A 24824-nucleotide genomic window follows, 5' to 3' on the forward strand; every position below is an offset into this window, starting at 1 on the left:
GGTTTGTGTATAAAAGAAACTAAGTTTCCAGTTGACCTATAAATTGGAGTGGCTAGACTTAAGGAAGGGGCTGGACTATTTTCAAACATGATGGCCATCTTTAAAGTGCAATGTTAGCAACATAGGAAGGTCTTAACATGCTTTTTTTTTTTTTTTTTTTTTTTAAATTTACCCCACTTCCCTATCTTTTTGCTTTATCTATGGAAGTTCAGGTACCATTCTTGCTGGTTGAGGAAATATGACAGAACTGTTGATCATATTTATGATCATATTTATGACAGCAGTGCATAAGGACCAATCAAGAATCGGGTCGACTCTGCTACTCATTGCACAAACAGAAGGGGGATTCTCTGGCCACTCTTTAAATCTTCTCTGACATTGCTATGGGGGAAGGAAAAGAAACAGAGATCAGACAAGGCAGTGATGGCACATTCGAAGAAATGAGGAAAGGGAAAAGATCCATTGTGAAGACACTGAAGAGAAAAGGAAGGTAAAAGGAAGGCATTCGATATAGTCTTTCACCCCCGCTCCACCCAAACACATTCAAGAAATGTAATCTTTTATACAAAAGCATGTTACTGCATCCCACCTTTCAGATAGGTTTATAAAAAGCTCTCTAGGCTTGTTGCAGTAACAACCTCCAAAGCAGACTAACTGTAACAGGTTCAGTTTTCTTGTTGGTAGTAAAGGAATATGGGCTTTCAGGTGCTAAAATTGTTCCACTTAATAACTGAAAACTAAAAGACCCTAATCCCTTACAACCCTGTATCCCTTTTAAAAATAACATAATTAGTTGTTTCATACTTGACCATGTTAACAGAAACACAAAGTAAATCCAACAAAGTGCCAAAACCATGAACCATTCCCTAACAGAACTATCTCAGATACCAGCTTCTGTTCTGGTAGTTTCTTCAAAATGGTTTTGCATTGTTAGGACAACCTTGCACAGAAATTGAAAAGTTAGGATCATGACTTTTTTTTGAGTGATTTCAAAACGAAATGGATGCTGCACTGAGTGAACTGTTTATGTTGCATATAGTGCATTACTTTGAAACCTTTTATTAATTTAGTGGCAGGAATTGTGCTGGCATGTCCCAGTTATAAGATCTTAGTCAATGAATTTAGCTCCAGTTTGCTAGTGACTAAATCAGTACCTGGAACACAACACTGCTAGCTCCAGAAGGCCACCCTGTGAAAGGGCAAGAGGAAAATGGAATCCACAGATCAGTTTGCGACATCCCTGGAGGCCGCTTCAGATGATACGTGAAGGCCTAAAATAGCTTTCAGACTGGAGTTCCCGGTTCTGTTTCAAAAAGCAAAAACTAGAAACCTTCCCAAAGTTGAGTTCAGATTCTCAGAACAGCCATTTTTTCTTACTGTGGGTTCTGTTCACCGGATTTCTTTGCCAGATAATGCCATACTGTTATCACAGAACTAAATGGTTATTCCTTTGACCTCAGATTTTGTCACAATTCGATGTTTCCATACATTCTGAAAATTGCCTACAGACTGTAATATCTCAAAAATTTGGGCATATCATACTGACTTTCCAGACTATGTTTCATTTTCCATACATAATACCTTTATGGTTAAGCTGGAAACAAGAAGTGTTATGCTACAATTTTATGTGATTGGGGCAGAAGAGGAAGTTATTAAGACAAGGGAAATGCATTTCAGCAAGACACCATAAAAATTTTATGAAGTAAATCTAGTGTTCACAGAAAGTGCCTTGTTGGCCTATACAAGTTGTTTTTCTCGACCCAAAGATGAACTACTCTGAGTAGGCCTGCTGGTACTGTTCTGCTATTTTCAGCACAGCCCTACCAATGGATTGCAGTATTCATGAGAGTAGGAGATGCTTACTTCATGAGAGAGGTCAAATCACAAGACTGTTATAGACTGTGAGAACTAAGAGTTAGAATTTAATTTTCTAAGCAGTTCCACACAGGCTATAAAATCTTTTACCATTTTTATTACTTACAAGCAGCATCAACACAGAGATGAGAAACTAATAATGCAGATCTCTTGGCAACATCAAAACTGTCAGATTTGAAAGCACTTCTGATTTCTGGAGCCAGTTAAGCTCCCTGTATCCATTCTGTCCTATTCAGGGGTGACATGCCGGTGTGTGCTAGCCCTCCAGTCCTCTTTCCATTCAGCTGCCTTTATTTCCTTGGAAAGAGATTGACTGCACTGTTAGGAAGGAAGCCTCCATGCATGCCCAGTCCCTAGACCGGACAACTGTAGGGCCAGTGTGCTAGGCTGTGCTGAGGCACGTACCCACCTGCTCCTATGGACGTGGCCACAAAGCCGTTACCTTGAGCTCCTGTTTTATAGACCTCCCTCCTTCCTACCCCAAGACGTTTAAAAAAAAAGCAAGCAGCAAGTCCTTAGGATCCCAGTGCTGCCTTAGAAGGCCAGCTAGGAACTGTTACATATAGGAGAGAAATGTTTTGGAACCCTTTCTCTTGGCAAGCCTAGCTTGGCTCCTTATTAATTTAACTATGGTTATTGTAAATTCACAAGGAATTGCTTTTAAACCCCTCGAGGTAGTCTGATACAGTACTTCTTTATTCTCAACACTGAGATCCCCTTAAGAGCAGTTTGTGAGATGTGCTTTCATACATTTTGAGGACGCACATGGTTAGAGTCATAAAGCATTGCTCAAGAGACAGTGACTGCAAGCAGGACAGTTCCATGCAACATCGACCTGGACGAACCTTTGTTCAACCTTCACCTGCTTAAAATTGTGTGATTTGAGAAGTGGGAAGAAAAGGGGAAAGAGAAGGGAAGGCAGGTAATTAATTATACAACTGCATTGCCAAGCATCCCAAAGACAACAATGTATTTGCTCCTGCATCATACACTACTGGAACAAGTGTGATTTCTTTAGACACATAGTTCATCAATCTGTTTAAGAAGTCTGTGAGGGAAACAATAGAAAAAAGTGCACAAAATTGAAGTGGAATACTATAAAACAGTTGAAAGAAAGTTTTCATAGATTATTTCTCTGAAACTAATGAATGGTCTTTTTAGTGTACAGGCTAGCATAATTTTTAAAGCTGTGTACTGTAGGATTTATGGTTAAAATATCATATGTCACGTAATGGATCTTAGGCCCTTAATTTCCTAATGCAAGGAGAGGGAGTATGCATAAATGCCCATAACACACAAATAATATATAAAGAGGTGTATACGTGTTTGCATATATATATTTATATATGTATCAATCTCTATATATCAAACATGCAAAATACCCAGTAGAGTAGAACAGTTTACCAGTTTACTAGACAATGAGCAATGCAGAGTTAAAACTATTTTCTTCTTCCTCCTGTACAAAGATAAGTTTGCTTTTTAAAAACTTCTCTAATAAAAGATCTTGTAGCTATTTGGCGCCTAGAAGATTTCAGTGGAACTAAAAATCTTAAACTGATGCAGCTATCTGTTTAAAATCACAATCTCTAGATTTTCTTTTTCTCCAGTCTTTAAAATACATTACAGCAAGACTTCAGCAGTACCTGCTGCTAAAGCAGCTAGTTCCCTGAAGCTGAGACTTGAGATGGTTTGAACGTACGGTGTGAAGGACTGGACAGATCTTATCCCATCAGAACAAATACATGTGTTAGACAATGTAAAATCATTCTGTAAGAAGAAATGAAAGCATACCCCTACCCCAGCAATCAAAGTTCAAAATGAAAATCTAAAATACACTCACACATGCACCTTTGTTATGTTCCAAAGAAAAGATTCAGTATGGTAGGCAATCATAAACAGATGGCTTTCAGGAGAATGTAAACTCCTATGTGTTACAGTGGTAAGTACTGACCCGTGTATGTGTGTCTCTCTGCCACGGTTGTATTTAGGATTATGGGAGTACACTTCAGTTTTGTGCAAGTGAGATGACTTTTTGTTTCTTGTTAATGCGCTTTAATGTAACGTGTACATTTATACTTAGAAATTTTTTTTATGCTTTTCTAGTAAACTGTTGCAAATGTAGTGAATAAATATTTATTTGGTTGTCAAAAACTGTGGGCGTGAGGAAATAAGCTTTAGAAAAAATAACCACCAGATTTGGAAACTGTGTTTCATTCGTACAAGCTCAAATAGCTATACAGAAGCAGAGTGCTTATTGAGAAGAAAATAAGAAGTGACACTGAGCTGAAAGGCAGCCAGAATTTAATGTGGGCAAGGGGACTGCCTTTCCCGTGACTCATAGTTTGTCCAATTCCAAAATGGAAATGGGCTCCTGCTGTAAATGATGCTGAAGACAAAGCATCAACTCCTTTAAAATAATAGTTATTAATTTTGTGGTGCTCCATGTAGAAATTATTGTTCTTGTCCTCTGAAAAGTGCTCCAGGTTTTGTTTGCAGGTAAAGTTTTATGAACTGCTATGACTTATAAAGCCCTAAATATTTTTAATACTGACCTGCCAGCAAGCTGTCTTTACCATCAAGTGATGCTCTTTAGAACTTGAAAGCTCCAAAGAAAACATAGTTTAAGAGTACATTTATGGTGCGTTTTTCTGCACCTTATGGTACCCCAGCTAAGACTGGCTCCGCAAGGTATAATAATCTCAAGGCATAATAATCTCAAGGCTACACCCAGGTGAATCAAAATTACAGTCTCTTCAATGTAACAAGAGTTACATTTTGCTACCTAGAAGGCTCACATGTATTTCTGTCTAATTCTCTCTGGTGAGAAATTTTGGAGAAATCTCTCTAAGCTCAGCTTCAAAACTTTCTCTGTATATTTAGACTGAAAAGACTGTAGGTCTCATTTACATAAAACCCCATGTTTGAACAAACACATCATTACCTTTTTGATGCTAGTTCACTTAAACTAGTAGGCCTTCAGGTGTAATCAAATGCTTTGCTACCCTGCTGGCCAGATCAAGCCATACGCTGCTACAGGAACGAATGTTACCAGGTGGACTGAACTGACAGAATTTATTAGCATAGAGTTAGCACATCCTTGTGACAGAAAACCAAAGAGTTTATCTTTGCTTCTGGTACCCTTTGAGTCCAAAAGAAAAGAGTCAGGCCATTTGCTGTGGAGGAAGAAGGGCATGACCTGAGTTGCACAGCTGTTTTTCTCTGCTGCTGGACCTGTTGAAGGAAGGCAACCCACCAATATTTGAACAGTAAACAACTTAGACAGTAGCAGAAGCATCACATATGTGAAGCAATGGCTCTGGAATATATTATTTTAGCAGCCTTCTGAACGCTTCTGGAATAGAACTCATCTTTGTGCCAGCTGGAAAAAGGCACATCTACTGCAAAGGTCAGGGCTCTTAAGAGTATCTTGCTACTGACACAGTCTGCGAGATCAGCAGTCCCGCATTTGTCTGAGAAAGTATGGAAAGTCAGAGGCACACAGAGTAAAAAGCTACTTACCTCTTGTTATACGCTGTTTCTTCCTTGACTGATCTCAATACCTGCTTCCATCATCTCAGCAACATTCCAGCTGGCAGTTTTCCTCACTATCCCTAGGTGAATGCTTTGGAGCAGTAAGAAATTAGGATAGCTCTTGCTCTTCTGACTCTTCATCTACTACTGTTTCAGCAGTTTAAAGCCTTTCACTGGAAGACTCTGAATCCAATGAAGAAGCGTATCTAGATTTTAGTACTTAAAATTCTTAAATAGCAAAAGAATTTTCAGTCTTGCTGAAAAATGTGGCATAAGATCCAGTGGTTGATAATGTCAGAGAAACTTCAAATACAATTTCTTAGCAGTGAGAGCAGAAAAACATTTGCTGTTTGGGGTCTTTTAAGGAAAAAAATCTGCACATGACCTCAGAATATTGTGAATCACTGGTTTATCCTCTCCTTAAGGATTATGGGAACCACCACAAGTTCTGCATTGCCTTTGTGCCTGTAATGCTTGCAGCTCTGAACCAAGCTGAGGACTGCAATTAAACTAAATGTTTTGTCTGGTTATGAGACCAGGACTAGACATTTTCTTCCTGCTGCATAATGTACCAAATGAATTCCTGTTTTCCACATCCCACCCTACCTCAAATATCCTGGATTGGTCACAGTGAAGATACAGTAGACTAGGGCTTAATGCTTTAGGATGATATATACAATGACCCCTTTTTCCACATTCCTATTTGTCCATCATGCTTCTATTTATCAGACCCAGATTTTATCTACGCATTTTGAGTCAAGAATTTTCCCAAAATGAGATTAACAAAGAATGCTATCTTAAATTTTGTTGTTGTTGATTTCATATTTTTGTAGATCATGTATATATGGATCTCACCTAATTTTCAGTTGTCCCTCTGCCTGCAGCATGCAATGGTTTTGTCAAAAGAACCGAAATATCCTAGTCTTGATAAGATTAAGCAGGAAAAAACCACCAATGTCTGAGAAATAACGTGTTACTACCGTGGAAATATTTGCAGATAAAGTTAGTAGGCTTTTGCTGTGAAACAGATTGTTACTGAAGATCAGGCCTCTGAGCACTCTCCTGGTTCAAAACTACGGAGTGACACAAATAGTCCACACAATTCAGATTAATACAATCACTTAAATCTAGGCATATACACGTAATGCCAATAATTGTCACCTGGGTGAACCAGAGGGAAGTGCGCTGTTTTTAATAGTTAAATACTGCATTATTTAACAGCAAAGCCTTTTTATTATTCACCTGTCTCATTCAGTGAATTTTAGAAGCTACTCTGCTGTTGGATTAAGTTCATGGTGGATTACACTTCCTCACAACAGGATTAAATCTAGATTTCTGACCAGACAGCTCTGCACTATTAAAAAAACAGCAGCGTTGTTTTCACTTAGTATTTTGTACATAAGAAGTGCTGCTTTTGTAAAGCTACAGTTAAAATACCATTTAATTTCATTCACTTACAAAGAGAAAATAAAGAATCTTGAAATTATCTACTTACAAATCTGTAAATTCATTGTAAAGATTCTCGACAGGAAATTAAATTTCTGAAAGTGTTGCCTTTGACAGCTTTTATGAAGGAGCTGCCACTCAGAGGTCTGGAATGTGGGAAACAAAGACAACAAATAGTTACGCTTATGATATTTTTCCCCACTGGAGAATGCCTCCGAGTTCTACATGCCTTCCTCCAAGGGAGATTTTGAATACTTTAATGAAGTTAACATGCAATATAATATGGACTCCTTAAATGCTTTTACTTAATATCCCTCTTAAAGGAGGGGGATCCTCTTTATTTTCAGTTGTTTTCAAGGTACTTGTTACCACAAAGGATTCAGGGACCTTGTAACCATCAAGATGAGGTAAAAGAGCTGCATGGGTGATATTTTTCCACATAAAAGCACATAGCCAGTTCTAAATGAAAACTGTGAGGCTAAATTAAATATCCCTCCAACTTTTAAAGGCCTGCTAATGAGAAACATAGAGGATTCTTGAAGGTGCATTTGCCCTCAGATTATGAATAGACTTTCGAGAATTACATAGCAATATGCAGGATTTTTATCACACAAGGCATTGTGGGTAGAGCTCAATATTTTTCTTGCTTTTATCCTAGCTCCCATAACCAATCAAGTCTCAATAGCAATTCTCTTCCCATAGTTCCCAGCAATACAATGTATTTCCTTGTAAGAGAAAGTGTTTGTAAAAAAGACTTCTGGAAAAGAAGCAATATCTAAACAAAAACATTTACCGTTTAAGAGACGAAAGACATGCTCTCTATGAGCGAAGCAACGAATGCCTTTTCTTTCTTCCTGTATACCCTAAGTGCTACATGCTGGCCATGACTACTAAAATCCCTCAGTGCAAGTTTTAGTACCACAACAATGACTTCAAATGTTTGCAACTGACAATGCACTTTGTAGGCACAGAAACCCCACTCATCAAAACAAAACAAAACAAAAAAACCAACAAAAAACCCCCAGGCCAAAACCAAGAAGAAATAAGTTACACCAAGTAAAGAGTAAGGATTCATCATAAGCAAGTAAATTACACCAAAGACGAATAGAAGTTATTATGAATGTATTTACACAATTGTTAAAGTACACAAATACAGTGGTAGTACAAATGAACTGCTCTGAGATACTGGTTTCCAATACACAGGTTTATATAGACAGTCTAACTATTTTCTGCATGATGGAATTTAACTATTACGAAGGACAAAAATTGCCCACAAGTGAGTACAATTCTAGAAGTCTGCAGTCAACTTTTAAGTATAGTACAGCAATCTAATGTTCCAGATACAGAGAGAATAAAGAGGCTGCCTTTGTCAGTCCTTCTAACAGTACATTATTAACCACAGATATTTACAAGGAAAGCACAGTGAAGTGTAAAACTGTTCAAATGGTAGTGCACATGCCTAAAATACTGAAGTTTATAGTAACTGAGGAAATAATTCTCTTATGCAAACTTATCCATGGATCAAACTTTTAAGGTTTTTCACTATACTCTCCCCAAACACAAGTTTCCCCAGTCAGACCCGGAGTACACACAAGCAACTAGCTAATGTTCTGAAAACATCCAAAGAAGAGTGACTAATACTTAATATGTGTAATTTTGAGAGGGGCAAAACAGACTGTGTAAACACCAAAACAATAAAAATTACTCTTCATAAAACTTTGAAGACCAATAGTCCTTTAAAAAAATTGTTTTCAAGCATATACCTAACTGTTCAAACAAAATCTCTGTATATACTTTGATTTCCAACATGGAACTTCCTATTACTTCAGTCATACTAGTATAAACAGTACTTGTGATACTGTTCCAAGTACTGTGAGAACACAATACCCACTTCTACTTTACGAGACCGTTTACAGTAACAAACTATATGAAGAATCTCCCATAATCCATAAGCAACAGGTGCTAATAACACCTGCAACAGTTTTTTTGGACAACCTAAGCATGTTGAGTCATTCATTCCTAGCTAATGATTCTGCGCATACTCAGGTTGAACACAGTTAAGAATTAAATAAGGTATGCACCCGAATTGTAAAAATTCTCAGGATTTCACAGGAAAAATAGGCTGGTTTGGTTTTGTTTGGCTTTTTTTTTTTTTTTTTTTTTAAAGACTTTCTTTTTTGAGTCTTGGCATGAAACAGAAGGCCTGAATCAAATTATTTTTTTATTTTTAAACATGTAGATGCTGAATGCAATGTGCAAATTCGCTGAAGACTCAGTAGCAACATGTATTTTCTACTTGAAATACCCTCCAAGCTAACCAGCCTCAGAGTGCAAGAAACGCAAATTTTACCAATAAAGACAATGTTTGAAACTATCCATTTACCCAAACTAAGCAGAGAGATAGGACAAGCTTTCAAATTCTAAATCCCTAAAATGCAAGTGTTGTCTTTCCCTTTGTTCTTTATATTCTTTACAAAAAAAGAAATTAATTTATCACCATCTCTACTATACTTAGACTCTCCTGCATGGTATTCAGTTCTCCTCTTTTATGAAAAAGAATGAGTATTAAAAATTCCATGGAAAGTTAAATGTAAAGTGTGAATGAAGACAGCAAACAGAAAAGTAAAACTCTAACAGTTTTTAAAATTTCATGAGAAAACCGCCTCAGTCAGAATGAGACCATATAAACAAGTAAACAGTTTAAATAAAGTCAGATGGTTTTGATTCATTTACATGTTCCCTGCCAGACTAATTTTTTTAAACAAGAAATTTCAAGTCATTGTCTTTAGTTTAGGTTTGTTATATTCTGTATTTTTAAATCAGACAAAAGCAAGAGTTCTTTACAGAGAATTAAGCCAATAATTTTAGCAAAATGATACAAAAAACTTTCTTAAACCAAGTAAAAGATCTATAGTTACAGTAGAATAATAAAAAGAGGGTAAGGTCTGCCACCTGTTGAGGGAAAACTGAAATGGCCATTCGATAACAGGCGGTCAACTCTGTAAACCATCTTTCTTTTCCAGCCCTGTTACACAGGGTTCTCTTAAGGTCATTGGGTTTCTGGCAAAAGCGTCCTGTAATGGCAGCTGCTGGAGTCTGTCCATGTTCCTCCAAGTGCCTTTTAAGTCACATGGAGAACTCCAATTGTAATGTTCCGCTCTAGTTTAGGGTATTTTTGCTAGTAAAGCCATTGGTAACATAGGAGATCAGCCATGCATTATCTGCCCTCCATGGCAAAATAATTTTCATCGGTGCACAGCAGACTGGAGAACACCGGTAGTTACCCGAGCAGGAATCTACCAAAGCCAAAAAACAAGACAACATCAGCGCACATCCTTCCAGTTAACGTACAAGTGGTTCTCAATGTACTTTTAAATAATTTGTTGTCCAAAGTAAGTATGTGAATTTAAAATCCAATAAGCTGTACAATGTTTCGCACCTACCTGTAGCTACACGAAGTTCCCTGTATTTTCCTCCTTTATTAGAAGTTAACATGGAAAATTCACCTTTCCAGCTAGAGAGGATGTTTTGAAGAAAAGTAAACAGAGCATAAACATGCACAGAAGAAAGAACAAACCAGAAGAGAATACTACCAATGTGTAGAAATAGACTCAATGAATAATTAAGATTTGGAAAAAAAAAAAAAAATCTCAATAAGAGTAAAAAAATTTTAATGATTTTCAATGGCTTTTCATTTTTCATGGGACACTGTGTTAAAAGACACTTCATTGATTTCCACAGCTTGACCTATTTCAGTGACGGTGTAACATTATTTCAGTAACACTTCCACTGTGAGAAAAACAGCCACACATCACTGCAATTTAAGAAGCAAGAAATGTCTAAGTAGCTGAATCAGTATTCAGTATTAATTTCAGCTGTAAACAGCTACAAATAGTAAAGGCATACAGTAAAGGCCAACCAATGCAGACACAACCCTGAGCAGACCAGAATCTGCACGATGCCTCCTGCACACAAGCTTTCCAATGCAAAGCTTTAGGTTTGCCTTTTTTTTTTTTTACTAAGGTCCGATGATTGGACTTTAAAGTGTTAAGCTGCCATTTATGGTTGGATCTTTTTAATGTTACAATCTGTTTACAAAGCAACTTGTGCACAGTCAGCCAAGCACACAAAGCAGGAGGAGGAGAAAACGGAAGAGGAATAGCAGGATTCTTCATCAGCTAGAGATATAGGATTAGTGCAAGCTTAGGCCTTATAGAGAAAAGTGAGACAACAGAATTTACTAAGGAACAGAAAAATCTCACAGCCTTTTTTTTTTTTTTTTTTTTTAATAAGAAGCAAAGCAAAGAAGCTCCTGACATACTTAAGAAAGCATCCTTCAGCCATCAAGGTTCAGATTCCAACTGAAACCTGTTACTTCCCTGATGAAACCTATTATTGCCAAAAGCAGAACAGACTAAAAAGCCAAAAGCTGCACGCAGAAAGGCAGAACATTCTGCTTCACTGAACACTGGAAAGGAGTTCTAAATACCCAGATCCAAGTCCGTCTACCTCCAAGATGCTCATGTTCAAACTATTCTCACTAGTATATGGACATTTTAAAAATATAGATCTGAATAGAGGTACTTTTAAAATGACAGCTCGCTAAGAATGGAGAAGACTATAAACAGTAAAAAATGGATATGACTGTAGAACATTCCATTCACGACAAGACAGAGCTTCATTTGAATAATATAGTCAATTGAGTCTTCATACAAGTATTTTGGTTTTGTGATTCTGAAGCAGATCTGGTTTTGAATGGATGACACACTGCTGCATGAACATCCCTGGAAAGGCATGTACTTCTCAAACAGCAAGAATTTAGACTTGGTTATTTTATTGATGATGCTTGAACGATTTTAGGGACTTTTAAAGTCACTATTTTTGTCAATTCTGCTTAAGAGTCCAAGCAGAACAGCAGCAATAGTTCAACTTTTGGAAGGACATTTACTTTTAAGTTAGAGAAAAACCAATGCTCCATCAAGCATCTGACCAGAAGGCACAGGTACAACTATGAGATAACGTGAGGAGAAGTGGCAAAGTTGGATGTTTCCAAAGATTTTTTTCCCCACCCCATCCAAAGTTTTCGTGTCTAATGAGAAGCACTCACCCAGTGCTGCCTTCCAACGAAAGGAGACGTGGAGCTACTTGCCATGGTGTTCGAAAGGAATGCTATTCTGAGGTAGGGGAAAAGACAGCAATTTGTAACAGTTCCACTGCCCCAATATATAAAGATGTCTAACAAATATCCAATCTAAACTTGCAGTAGCAAATGTATCTTTTGAAGAACTCTTACTTCAAACTTCCATAAGACATTTCTACCATGTTAAGAGACAAGTAAAAGGAACAAATCATTATTCCTCAAAGAAAGCTGACAGGGCCAGAAGAACAACGCAGAGTATGACGCCTATTAAGATGGATATATGGAGAAAGATTTGCTCATGAGGAGATGGAAAATTCAGAGGCACTGAATGTATGTTGCTTCTTCCCCAGGGAAGCGGCACAACACTTAAGTTGTTTAATGCCAGTGTTGGTTACAGTCTTCTAAAAACTTCTCCTGTCAAAGAGACTTAATCAAATATTTCTTTGTGCAGCATTCCAATCTCTTCTTCCTACTACGGAGAGCATACCTCTATTATCAGTAGGAATTACGCACAGCCTTGACTGCTGGGTGCTGAACACGCTACATTCAGGAAAAAAAATTAAACAACTTACTGTATACCATAAGCAGTCCCACTGAGGTAGGTTTTTAGAGGATCAAACCTTCTGTGAAAGGAAATGAAGGCTACTCACCTCTAACTAGACTCTTGAGATGATCACTGCTTTCAGGATGCAGCCTGTGCAATGTGGACCAACAGAACTGATTCAAAGTAGTGGTCACTGAATATTCATGACCTCCTTTACTACATTTCTTAACATTTAAAGACTGACTACAATTAATTTTTAGAGTTTAAGAGCAGAAGGATCTCTTAACAGCTGGTGTGATTTCTGTCCAGCACAGATCACAACTTTTCATTGCACAGGGACCTGTAATTTTGGCCTGCTTTAGACCTAAATACACCAGCTATAAATGAATCAAATTTTGATGCAAAGGCAAAGTGGACAGACAATCTGCTTCTATTAGAAGTTGTTTCAGTGGCTAACTGCTTTCACTTAGACCACTGTTTCACTTGTCTTTACATGTGAGTGGTTTTAATTTTAAGCAATAGATTCTTGACAGGTTTTCTGCATAAATGCTAGTTCCTGTTAAAATCATTGTCTCTGAAATACTATATGAACTAACTCAAGGTCATCTCTTATCTTTCAAACTGAACGACACTGATTTGAAACTCTTGCATTGTACAATCTGCTTTCCCAAGCTCAATTTTTATGGCTCTTCACTGGGTTACTTACAGTTATCCATCAATTTAATATACTCAGAACTGAACTAAGCATTACATTCCACCATCCATCTCATTAATGACATGAAATAACCTCTCCATTTCTGTTCGTTACTGTATCATACATAGATTCAAGGATGAAATTACACCCTTTCATTATGACATCACACTAACCTCTCTCCAACATTACACCTAAAGCCTCCTCAGTCACTTTTTACTACAGATATAATTTTCCCCATATAAGACAATGGGCTCTGCTCCTTCATCGTAATCAGGTTTTGGAGTACTGCAGTAATACAGATTTTATTTGAATAGGCCTGACCTGACTGCTCAGCTCTCACTAATGTTTATTGTTGTCAAACATCTCGCAACTCGCAGGTTTTTAGCTGTTGCATTCACTTCCATATAATCGAGAGAAGTACTGAATAACGTGTGCCATAGAATTTACATGATTTCATTAAAAACACTTAAGTCTCATGAACTGTTTCATAGACATGCTAGTTGTTACTCCAAAAAACACTCACTACTTGGTGTTATAAAGTGCTAGTCTTTCCAGTAAGAATGATTTAGGTATTATGTGGATATTACTTTGTTAAGCGGGGAATACACATGATGCCTATTTTGCTATTCTCATAAATTACCATTTTTCTGTGTTAAATTTCCCTGAGGAGACCTATTTTCCATTACAGAATTTTGGTTCGCATTATCTACGTTCCCAGCCTCAGTTTTCCGCTCCAGTCTGAACTGATCAGAACTCATTTTGGAAAAAAGAAAGATAAAAATGTGGAGTCATATTTTAAGAACTCTCCTTAGAGGTAAGTAGCTGTCACTATTTCTTTGAGTAACCTCTGCACATTTCCACTGCCCAGAGTTTAACAAGCATTAGCCCTTCCTCTAGATGATGAGAGGTGGAGATTAAAGATGCATCATTGCCATACCAAACCAAAGCATCCAAATAAAACAAAATAACAAAACTAATTCATCACGTTACAAATAACATCTCTACCAAATGTAGTTCTGAACATAAGACATCTGTAGCTCTGTATAGCAAACTTGAAAAGGTGCTTTCTACCAGGAATATGGTCGATGCACTTCCTGATAAAGGACCAGTGGTAGCCTATTTGCTTAAGACTTACAAAGGAAACTAACGTACTTGGGCATGAACTAACAGTTGCTGTTCCTTACTGTCCTCCTCATAAGAAGCGGCATGGGTGATTTTCTATATTCTTACACCTAGCCAATCAAAATTCTCCTTAATGACCTTGCCATGCAAGTTTGATACTTCAGGTTTTCCTGACTAAGGACAAGGTAAGATAACGGGAAACCCATGGCTTTAATTGGTAACCTGTCTAACATCTAAGGATAAACTTTGATTATGAAAGAACTACTTCAATGTTAAACATGAAGATAGTAAGAGTGTAAGCTATGAGAACTTGCAACTTGAGCCATCTTGCCTGGTATGGAGCAAGTGAGAACTGGCAAAATGAAAAGCAAATTTTCTCAAATGAGCTCAAGAGGAAGTGTTACAAGGTAAAGGCTGAGTAAATCTCTTTTGCCTTCCAAATCCAAGAGGCCCAGGGGAAGCTGTTTATACTACAGTCAGACAGTGTTATTCAGCCACCACAAGTGGAAACCAGCAGTGGTTCACTGCCTTGATAAGAACTAAATGAAGTTAACAGATGATGAATGACTAATTCTAACAAACTCAGAGAAGATCCTGACTAGGCCACTGTTGGGATTATAAACAAGTCAAGCAAGTGATGCCATACTTGGAGCAGAGTGTTAAAAAGGGTGGGTATGGAAACATGCCATGAAGCCAGACTGTGCTGTTGGCCCACAACAAATTATACATCTGGATATTCAAAGAATACTCAAAAGACCCCACAGTCCTACACAATCTCAGAGTATTCCCATTTTACAAATTAGGCAAAACCAAAATTTATCTGTAAACCCACCAGGATTACTTGTGCCTTACAACATTTAGAAAAGTGTCACACGCACTTTGAGCAACATCAGTAATGTAACAAAAACTCGAAAGATACACTGTCTCCTAACATAGTCAAGTAACATGACTGCACTTACTTCTGTTACTCCCACTAATCATTTATCTGACTGGTAACAGAGACAAAGCATCTGAGAGTTGCTCAGAATGCGTACACACTTTACTAGTAAACGAGCTTTACATTTGAGTAAACGTTCAGGGGGAACTCGCTGTCACAGCCTCACAGCACAGCCAAGGTCCGAAGCGACCCCTGGAGATCACGTACTCCAATCCCACTACCCAAAGCACAGTCAACTGGAACAGACAGAGCACTGGAACAGGCTGCCCAGAGAGGGTGTGGAGTCTCCTTCTCTGGAGACATTCAAAGCCCGCCTGGATGCGTTCCTGTGTGATCTGATCTGGGTGTCCTGCTCTGGCAGGGGGATTGGACTGGATGATCTTTCGAGGTCCCTTCCAATCTCTGACATTCTGTGATTCTGTGAACTAGAGCAGGCTGCTCAGGATAATGTCCAATTAGGTATCAAGTAATTCAGAAGAGGGAGACTCCACCACCTCTTAGGGCAACCTGTTCCAGTCCTTACCCACCCTCATAGCAGAAAATTTTTTTCTTCTGTCTAAATGGAATTTCCTGTATTTCAATTTGTACCCACTGTCTGTTGGCCATTCACTGGATATTGCTGAGAAGCCTGGATGTGCGTTCTTTACATCCTTCTATCGGGTATTTATGCATATTTACAAGATCCATAACTATGTGCAGTTCTACCCTCTTTGTCTTCATACTGTTTACAAACTGTGGCGATAAAATATTTCAGTGTAAGAATTTCTGTCACCAAGAAACGTAGTTCAGTGAACAATTTAAGCTGGCAAAAATTACCACCAAAGCCAACACAGAAGACCTCACCTGTCTCCTATTCTCATACAGTAACTTCTGCTCCTGAACTGTTCATCCCTTGTGCAGCTACATGGTGAAACAATTCATTCAGCTGAAAACCAATCAAAAAAAACCCTACTTCACTCGTATTACAGCAGAATTGTTTCTCCAATCCAGTTCACCCTCAGTCTTCATTAGAGATACCCACCTGCCCTCCTTCCAAAAGAGCACTTCTAGCAGTAAGATTTTTATATATAAGAACAAGTACTATCCAAAATAACCAAATCTGACAATTAAATGATGAAGCCAAAAGGAATTGAGTTATTTTTTATCAACACGCTCTGTCTATGAGGAATAAAATGACTCCATGGTAAAAATTATGCAGTCACAATGCCAGCACAGTGTTGAGGCACGATGGCAAAACCCTTAGGCGACCGCACCAGTCCTCGTAACAGACTGTTCTCCTCAGAACGCTGCAGCATGCCTACAGCACAGGTGATTCTCCATTCTGTATGTAAGACTGAAGGTAAACTGTACAAAGCCAGGCCACACACAACTTAGGACAAGCCTGTGCGAATATCCTGAAAAAAGAATTTTTCTATGCTATAGCATAAAGAGTTAAAAATATATTTAAACATTGTTTGTCAGTCTTAAAAAGAAGCTTTCCTAAAATCTCTTTGCTAAGTCACCATGGCCAATGAGGATGATTTCAGTGCTGATTATGGCTATGAATCACTGTATCATTCATTCTCATGCCATCCTCTTCAAATGAGCCCTCTGTGACCTATCCATCATCCATGTATGTGGCTTCTTATCTGCTATGAATTATAGTACTGCACTACAACATTTCTTCACTTTTGCACTTTTCTGTTCTTCACCAATTATTTCTCCTGTATTCTTCACCAATATTCTTTGCTCTGTTGATTTGGAAACATGACTCACAACTGCCTCAAACTGACTCTACTTCCTCATTGGTAACAGATATAAAAAATTAAATGAGCAAAGGAGTTAAACACTGTAAGCGTAGGTAAAAATGCTGTATCTCTAGGATTTCGCATCATCTCATACACCAATTACTCTGTATTACTTTCAGTATTTTATGCTTATTGCTGACAAGGTGAAAAAAACCCCAACAATTCTTTACAGTAGTCTGCGGTCACATCACAAACATTCAGTTAAAATGTCAAGTATTTATACGAGTCAACATCATCTACAAAATCAGTATGAAGTCAAATCAATTAGCTGGTATGTTCTTTTGGCAAATTAACTTTATCAAATCACCCTTATTTTTCCTTTACACAGAAATATTTTTTACCTGCGAAGTTGACATGCGAGAGGTATCTTGTCGGCCTGTTAAGTCAGATGATGAGATATTGACTGGGGCACCACGATGCAATCTCATACTCACTTTCCTTTCTCGTTCCACACCAGATACTGGTCGAGGAGACGTGTTGGCTGTGAGAAAAACTGCATCAGGTTGTTCTCATAACGAGAAATGGGATTACAACATGGTAACGGGGAAAATGACACTCTCATTCTTTGCATATAAAACTTTCACAGAGTCAAACAAGAGAAATCAAGGCCTTTGTTTTATGTTCAGAAATCTAAGTAGCAATTGGCAGGTAATGCATGTATACAATTACCTTCAATCTACTGAAAAGCAAGGGGGAGAAAAACCAAAAAACTCAAACCCTGACCAGAGACAAATACCACTCAGGTATTCTAATTCTATTTTTGAATTTCCAATGACCAGGAACAAATAGCAAATTAGAGTAGTCTACAAGATGCATTTATCCAGGAATTTGCCTACTTACCAGCATGTGAAGTTGGGGTAAGAGGAGTAGGAGCAGCTACATCTTGCGTTCCTCTCAGCCTGCCAGAAGCAGTGGAGGGTAATCCACGCACAGCTGGATTTCGTGTGTGTCTCAATCTTTCCTCTCGTTCTCGCCTTTCACGTTCTGCATCTTCAGCCGCTCTGCTTGCACCCTACGGGTCAAGACTAGTGAACAACTTGGGGGATTATTGAGCTTACAACAATATATTCATATAAAAGTACTTGAAATAAAGAACTGGACAACCCATGAAGTGAAGTTTGCTCGAGCATTAACTATTTTCGTAAAATCTCTTGAGAAGTGCCATAAATTTTGTTCATAAACCTGTTGAGATAGTCTTCAAAACGCTAAGGTATACACATACTGTTATGGCAGCTAGACACCTCCTCAACAGCTGCAGAAGACCTGTGCTGATCAAGGTGGGAGACAATAATAATTCTGCAACCTAACCTGGTGACTGCCCTGAAGGAAGTTATCTCAGAAGCCTGACACACTTAAAACCCTGTAACTTCAACCTAGTTGTCATTCGGCCCCCATCTCATGGCTCCTGTATCTCCTGCCTCATTTCCTGATCTTTTTTTCTAGACAACAGAGCTTCCAGAAGGAAAGAGGGAGGACAATCTTACAGTATCAGTTAAGATACTCAAAACTGACAATGTAGTAAAAAATATACCATTACAGGGGGAAAATAAAAAAAGTTTTAGAAAACGGTGTCAGCTACTTACAAATTTCAGCATGTTCCAGTCAAACACATAGTCATAGGAGAACCCTTGTCGGTGGAAAAGGTTCCTGAATAATTGCCTTAGGTAGGAATAGTCCGGTTTGTCATCAAAACGCAAAGAACGGCAGAAATTCAAGTATGTAGCAAATTCAGCTGTAATAAAAGAAAGCCTGTTTTTTTCCTTCAGCTTCACATTTGCTTTTTATAACTCTCAATCACAAGAAAAACCCCCAACCACCTCAAACCCAACAAAGAGCGAATGTCATAAACATAAGAAAAAGCATAATGACCTAATACTAGAAATCTACAAAGGCAACACTATAGCCCGTGTATCAAGTCAACCCTGAAAAGGAAATTGTCTGTCACAGAGTAGGCAAAGATCCCATTTGCCAACAGCAGAGTGGATGCAATACTAGGGTTCTTTAATCAGCAGCTGTGGGAGGGGAGGGGTAGAACAGGTTTAAAACTATTGTTGAGCAAAGAAAAGAGATTTTTCTTGCCTTTCTTTGCTTTGAATATATTTAAACACAATTTCTTGCAGGACACAGAACAGCATCTCTGTTAAGTCACACAAATATTCATGTCTGCTACCTCACGAAACACACAAAAACTAGGAGACCCGTATAAATTTCGCATATAAGTCATGCTACAACTTTAGATTTGCAATACTCTGAACACCTGTTTTTATATGGCACACAAAATAGTAGTTACACAGAAAAAAATTATTATTGCTGTGAATTCAATGAGTCAGAGATAAGTGCAGTATGAAAACACCAGCTTTTGAGTTCAAGTCTTTCTGGCTGAAATAATATATTAATAATTTAAGTTAAGGAAGAAATTCTAACAAACAGTGCAAGAAAAGTTGATTAGTCTTCCCTGCCTGTTAACCCCAGAGAAAAAACATAGGTAATGAACATAAAGGAACACATATGAAACAACATTTGACACAGATCGAAGACAACCCTAACAAAAACTATAGTTCTCCTTATCGTACCTAGCTGCCAAAGCCAACAGTGTGGAAAGCATAGACGGAGAACTCTTCATGAAAGATCAAAAATATTCTCTGACGGCAGCTAATTTTAACAAGTTTTAAAACAGATTTAAATATCATTCTGCAGGGCTCCAAAATGCCTACTTATTACTGTGGTGTAAATACCAAATTGAGAAACCGAACCACTTTGAGGAATCATGCTAGGATACAGGAGGGTTTCTTATGCCTGTCACTGATGCTGAAGTGCAACTGCAATAAATAAGAGGCACATCTGACTATACAATCTGATTCATCCAACAACCAGTACCCAGACACATGAAGAAATGAGTAGTTTCTCAAAAAGGTATTTGTCTGTTACAGTCATCCAGCCAGCATAGATGCATGCACACACCATACAGTGCAAATTACGACATATCAAGCTACCCTTTGACTTGAGGGTATCACAATAATTGTTCACTAATAGTTAAGACAAGGGATAATTAGAAATGGTCTACAAACACAAAGATCCCAGTCTTGAAAGCACAGTATCTTTATTACAGACACGCCCAATCATGGGGGGGATGGGGAGAAGTTTAAAAAAAAAAAAAAAAAAGAGAGAGAGAGAAGTAAAAAAGACTGATAAGAATTCAGTGCAAGGAAAAAAGAAATGCCACTAAAACATGAACATGTCAGTCTAGTGCCACAAAAGAGTAACTTACAAGGATATCCTTTACACAAAACCTCAATGGGTGTAGACATTTTCTTTTCACTGATACGTTCGTATTTCTGCCTCTTTGTTGCTGCTTTCAGTCCCTGCCAGGGGAGGGAGCCCAGGTTAAAATACATCAGTACATAGCCCAAGGACTCCAAGTCATCTCTGCGAGATTGCTCTACAACAGTATAAAAAAGTGGACTCATTAGGTTTCATTTTCTACTGTAAAAACAAAAGATCGTGCAACAACACTGTCATAAAAACCTTTAGAAAAACCAAGAGATAGCTGTGATTTACTATACCCACGATAAACTCATCCAGTACAAGAAAAAGCCTGTTACCTTTGCAGTTATTAAAAAATGTGCTAATTCCTGAGAATTACAAACTGACCAAATCCCACCCAATCAAGAGATACAAGGCCAAGTATGCTGCACAGCTAGTGCCAGAAATAGGGACTGTCTTCTACGCCTCCATAAAACAACACCTACTTGCACTAAAATTATGTGCATCGACACTAAATTTAAAGTTTCTATTTATTGCCTTCCCCAGCTCACCAATTCCAAGATGAGTGTTGATGGATGCATAACGGGCAGTTCCTGTTAAGTTTTTATTTTCACGATATGGAATATGTTGGTGAGTTCGAGCATCTCGATACTTCTTTGCTAATCCAAAGTCTATTATGTAGACAAGATTGCCTTTCTTCCCCAGGCCCATTAAGAAGTTATCTGGCTTCACATCTCGGTGGATGAAGTTCTTAGAGTGAATATATTCAATTCGACTAATCTAAATACAGAGAAAAAAAAAAATCATCATCAAGAGACTGGGCGTACACGTTTTCCTTATAAAAATGCTACTGATAAAAGACGTAAAGAAACTTTTTATTGTAAAATGTAAGGGCATTAAAGAGAACATAATTTAGAAGACAATGGATAAACCTTCTCTCCAGCTAAAAAAAATTTCACATTTGTTTCCAAAAACTTTCTTAGAGGAATTTCTTTGCCTTGAGCAGTGCAACACCTGGTTTCCAAACAGCGCAGGTCCAGTTCTTAAAAATCAAATTAAGACTTTGTAATCGCTTCTGATGGGACACTTTATATTTACAGAAACGAACCTATTTTTCAGTCTTTTCTCTAACAATACAGCCTGTTCACCTCTAAATTACAGAAATAAAATATAGTTCATTATGTTCTCTCATATCCCAGCATACTGCACTATCAAGATCAACAGAGCAGTTTCCTACCATTTGGTCAGCAAGTAATAGGACTGTCTTGAGACTGAATTTCCTTGAACAAAAATTGAAGAGATCTTCAAGACTCGGTCCCAACAGCTCCATCACCATTACGTTGTAGTCCCCTTCAGCTCCGCACCACTTAATTGTGGGAATACCCACTAGAAAAAAGGAAACCATTTATTCAGTATAACAATTTAATTAATCTTAAGATGAATTCTAGGAGGGTCATTATTGTGAATGGTTGTATTTCTAGTGAAGCTAAATATTTTATGCTACCTTCAGCCACTCCAAAATGAAAAGTTTGACAATTTCACAGCAGAACCAGTATAAAATTATAGCAACAGATGTCCAAAAATAGCCTTTTTCCTCTTCCTCAGAAACCTCCCAGTCTTTGCGCTTAGCTTGTAACCTGATGGATTTGAACCTTAAGCATTTTACAAGTATTAATACTCATGTGGTCTCCAAGAAGGCAATAAGTAGCAAATTGGAAGTCTAACTATAAAGACACTGACAAACCATTAAATATTATTACTGAGGAAGGCCTCAGAAATTAACTTATTAGTTTCAAAGCCTTCAGGATCACCATAAAACACCTCTCTCTTCCATTTCAATTTGCAATGAATTTTTGCCCTTGCTTCATACTCGTTTTTCCTCCAGTTCCGCTGTCTTTGCTGTTTGGTCAATCTCTACCAACGCAGTATTCTTTATGAGACACGTTATACGTTCAGCTCAAGAGAGCTAATATTAGCCCCACCTTTTGGAGAAACTCAGGAAAGTTATTTCACACAAAATGGTAGAATTGCTCAAAGATTTTGAATTAAACCTGTATGTAGGTATCCTTGTTCAGAATTTCAAATGCCTTTACTTTAATTTTATCCATCTTGGAAGTGAAACGGTATAATTCACCCATTTTAAACTCTTACCTTTATTTGATAGGCATTATTTTTTTTCCTGAATTCCCTTTACAGAGAAACCCTTATGTGGACGGAAACTTAAAACTTCTGCACCTGTATCCGCAGCATCCATCCTCAGAAGGAACCTACCATCATGCCCTTAGTAAGCCCACAAAGGAAGCATTTTACTCTGTGAAGGCTATTCAGGTTACAAGCATGCAGCAACTAAATAAGGCAGGAATTAAAAAGAAACTAAATGCAAATACACATTATCATCCATTTCTAGATGTACAATTACTGTATGTTGCATTTGAGATACAGTGTGGACTATAGCCTTTATGTTAAGTGCAGCCTCATTTGGGAAGAATTCAAGGGACTATGAAACAAAAGCAAAACTTAACCACACTGAGTTTATGTCCCAGCACTGCATGGGAATCTTACATTTGTAGAATTCCAAAACAGGAGAGTGAGTTATCTTAGCAGAGTACCACACAGTAGCTACAAAGTTGCTGCACTCCTGTTTTCTACTACTAATGCCATTTTCTCTTAGAATTCCCCCAGCAAGGAAATATTTTTAACTCAGAAGAAAGAATACTAACATACATAAGAAAAATTAACCTGGATTTGTTAAGTTAAGAATTGTCCTACTGCAAGAAGCAAGTCAGGTTAAACGCTCCAGAACAGTGGTTACCATCTTTCACTGACCCACGAGAAACAAAAGTCAAACAGTGCACGCCTGGTGGGACCAAAATTTGTTCCACATTGCTTGAGGTTTTAATATTTTAATATTCTAGGACACTGATCAACACTTGAGGATATTAGTGGTTACCATGAAGTTTGGTAGCCACGGATTTGGAACTGCTACTCTATATTCCTCACAGAAGAGCTGACATACTGCTCTTCACCTACCCTGCCACCTACCCCACTGTCTCCTTATATGTCAAAAGAGATCTTAACCATTTAAATACCTCCAGGTGGCAGATACATAAAAGACATAAGACCAGTTAAATCTCAGAAGAAGGGAAATTATTTGCTTGCCTCCGCCCTGCATCATTTTGTAGATTTTACTCTCGATGTGGAGCTGAGGATGCTTGGTTTTCACACATTCCAACTTAATTGCAACCTCCTCTCCGGCAGCGATATCAGTTCCTAAAAACAGGAGAATTTAAAACATTGGTCAAAATATTTTTTAGGATGCATTTCCTTTGTCAAGACTGAAAGAAAAAAATTTTTTACAAACTACTTCTCAACAGCAAACATCCAGATATTATCAAGTACTTTCAGCCATAATTAGTTAAACATTCTTCTGAAGTCTTACAGATTCTCTCCAACAGACTAGCAGTTTAAGAGACAACTATTAGACACTGCTCCGCAGGAAGCCAAAACTGCTGCTATCCTCTTCAAAAAACCCACCAGTGCATCTTCTTAGTGGTGTCTTTCCCCTTCCAGTTTCTGGCGGAAGTGCTCAGAATAAATGTTTACAGGTGTGACATGCATCCCTGCCAAACTAAGAAATGCTAGGAATTCAGATCACCTCCTCTTATGCCTTAGAAACAGAGACTAAAACTTCCCTAAATCTCAATGTACTCCAGATGTATTCTGACACCTCATGACTGGGTTGGCAGGCACTTTATCTAGAATAAAGAATTTGTCCTCTCAAAAAACTTTTAAAAAATCTAATTAAATTCTTGTTTTAGGAATCCAGAAAATGAAAAAATGGCTTACCTGTTCATTGCCAAAGTTTAAACGTATGTAGGGAAACACCGGCACTCTTCTAAAGAAACAGAGTCAAGAAAATGCATACTCTCACAGCCAAGCATCTTAGGAACCGCAGGAAAACAGGAATTGGCAAAAGGAAACATGTGACACTTTTTAGACATATCGCTGAGTCTCTTTACTTTCAGAATTTGGCTTTCTCTTTTCTGCATTACCTAATGGTTTAGGATCACATGAAGTACATCACCTGCTGTTTGTTCCGATTCCCACTCTTAAAAGCTTAACTTGAGGTCCACTGGTTTTTGTTTGTAAAGAAACAGTAAACACTCATTTTGTACTCACTTTGTCCATAATGTTAAGAATTTCAGACTTCTACCCTATCCCACTTTCCCTTAACTGTTTTCAGAGTTCAAAACACCTTGTACCTTCTTTGTACAGAAGTAACTTCTTAAATTACCCGTAGTTATTCCCTACTTATCTGTACCTTTTACAGTTCCATAATGCCCTTTTTGAGAGTCACACAAAGCAATTAAAACAGAGATGCACAATTATAATTTTTTTTCTGGTTACTCATTTCTTCCCCATATGCTTTTCTCTGACTACTAGAGTACTGAGCTAATGTATTCACCTAACTATTATAACCATAA

At 37.9% G+C, this 24824-nt stretch overlaps 1 protein-coding gene across 1 annotated transcript; it reads right to left on the minus strand.

The window, feature by feature from the left end:
- Nucleotides 1-9771: 9771 nt before the first annotated feature.
- On the minus strand, nucleotides 9772-23602 carry CSNK1D (casein kinase 1, delta). The gene is made up of 8 exons (XM_010075064.1): nucleotides 23500-23602; nucleotides 21578-21726; nucleotides 20892-21120; nucleotides 20345-20515; nucleotides 18660-18808; nucleotides 17917-18088; nucleotides 17418-17557; nucleotides 9772-10148 (listed from the first exon to the last, which is right to left on the minus strand). Exons 1-8 carry the CDS (start codon nucleotides 23513-23515, stop codon nucleotides 10098-10100), a joined length of 1077 nt encoding a protein of 358 aa, XP_010073366.1. The 5' UTR covers nucleotides 23516-23602; the 3' UTR covers nucleotides 9772-10097.
- Nucleotides 23603-24824: the final 1222 nt, after the last annotated feature.

Source organism: Pterocles gutturalis, unplaced genomic scaffold (assembly GCF_000699245.1).
Source record: "Pterocles gutturalis isolate BGI_N339 unplaced genomic scaffold, ASM69924v1 scaffold35121, whole genome shotgun sequence".
NCBI classification, from domain to species: domain Eukaryota; kingdom Metazoa; phylum Chordata; class Aves; order Pterocliformes; family Pteroclidae; genus Pterocles; species Pterocles gutturalis.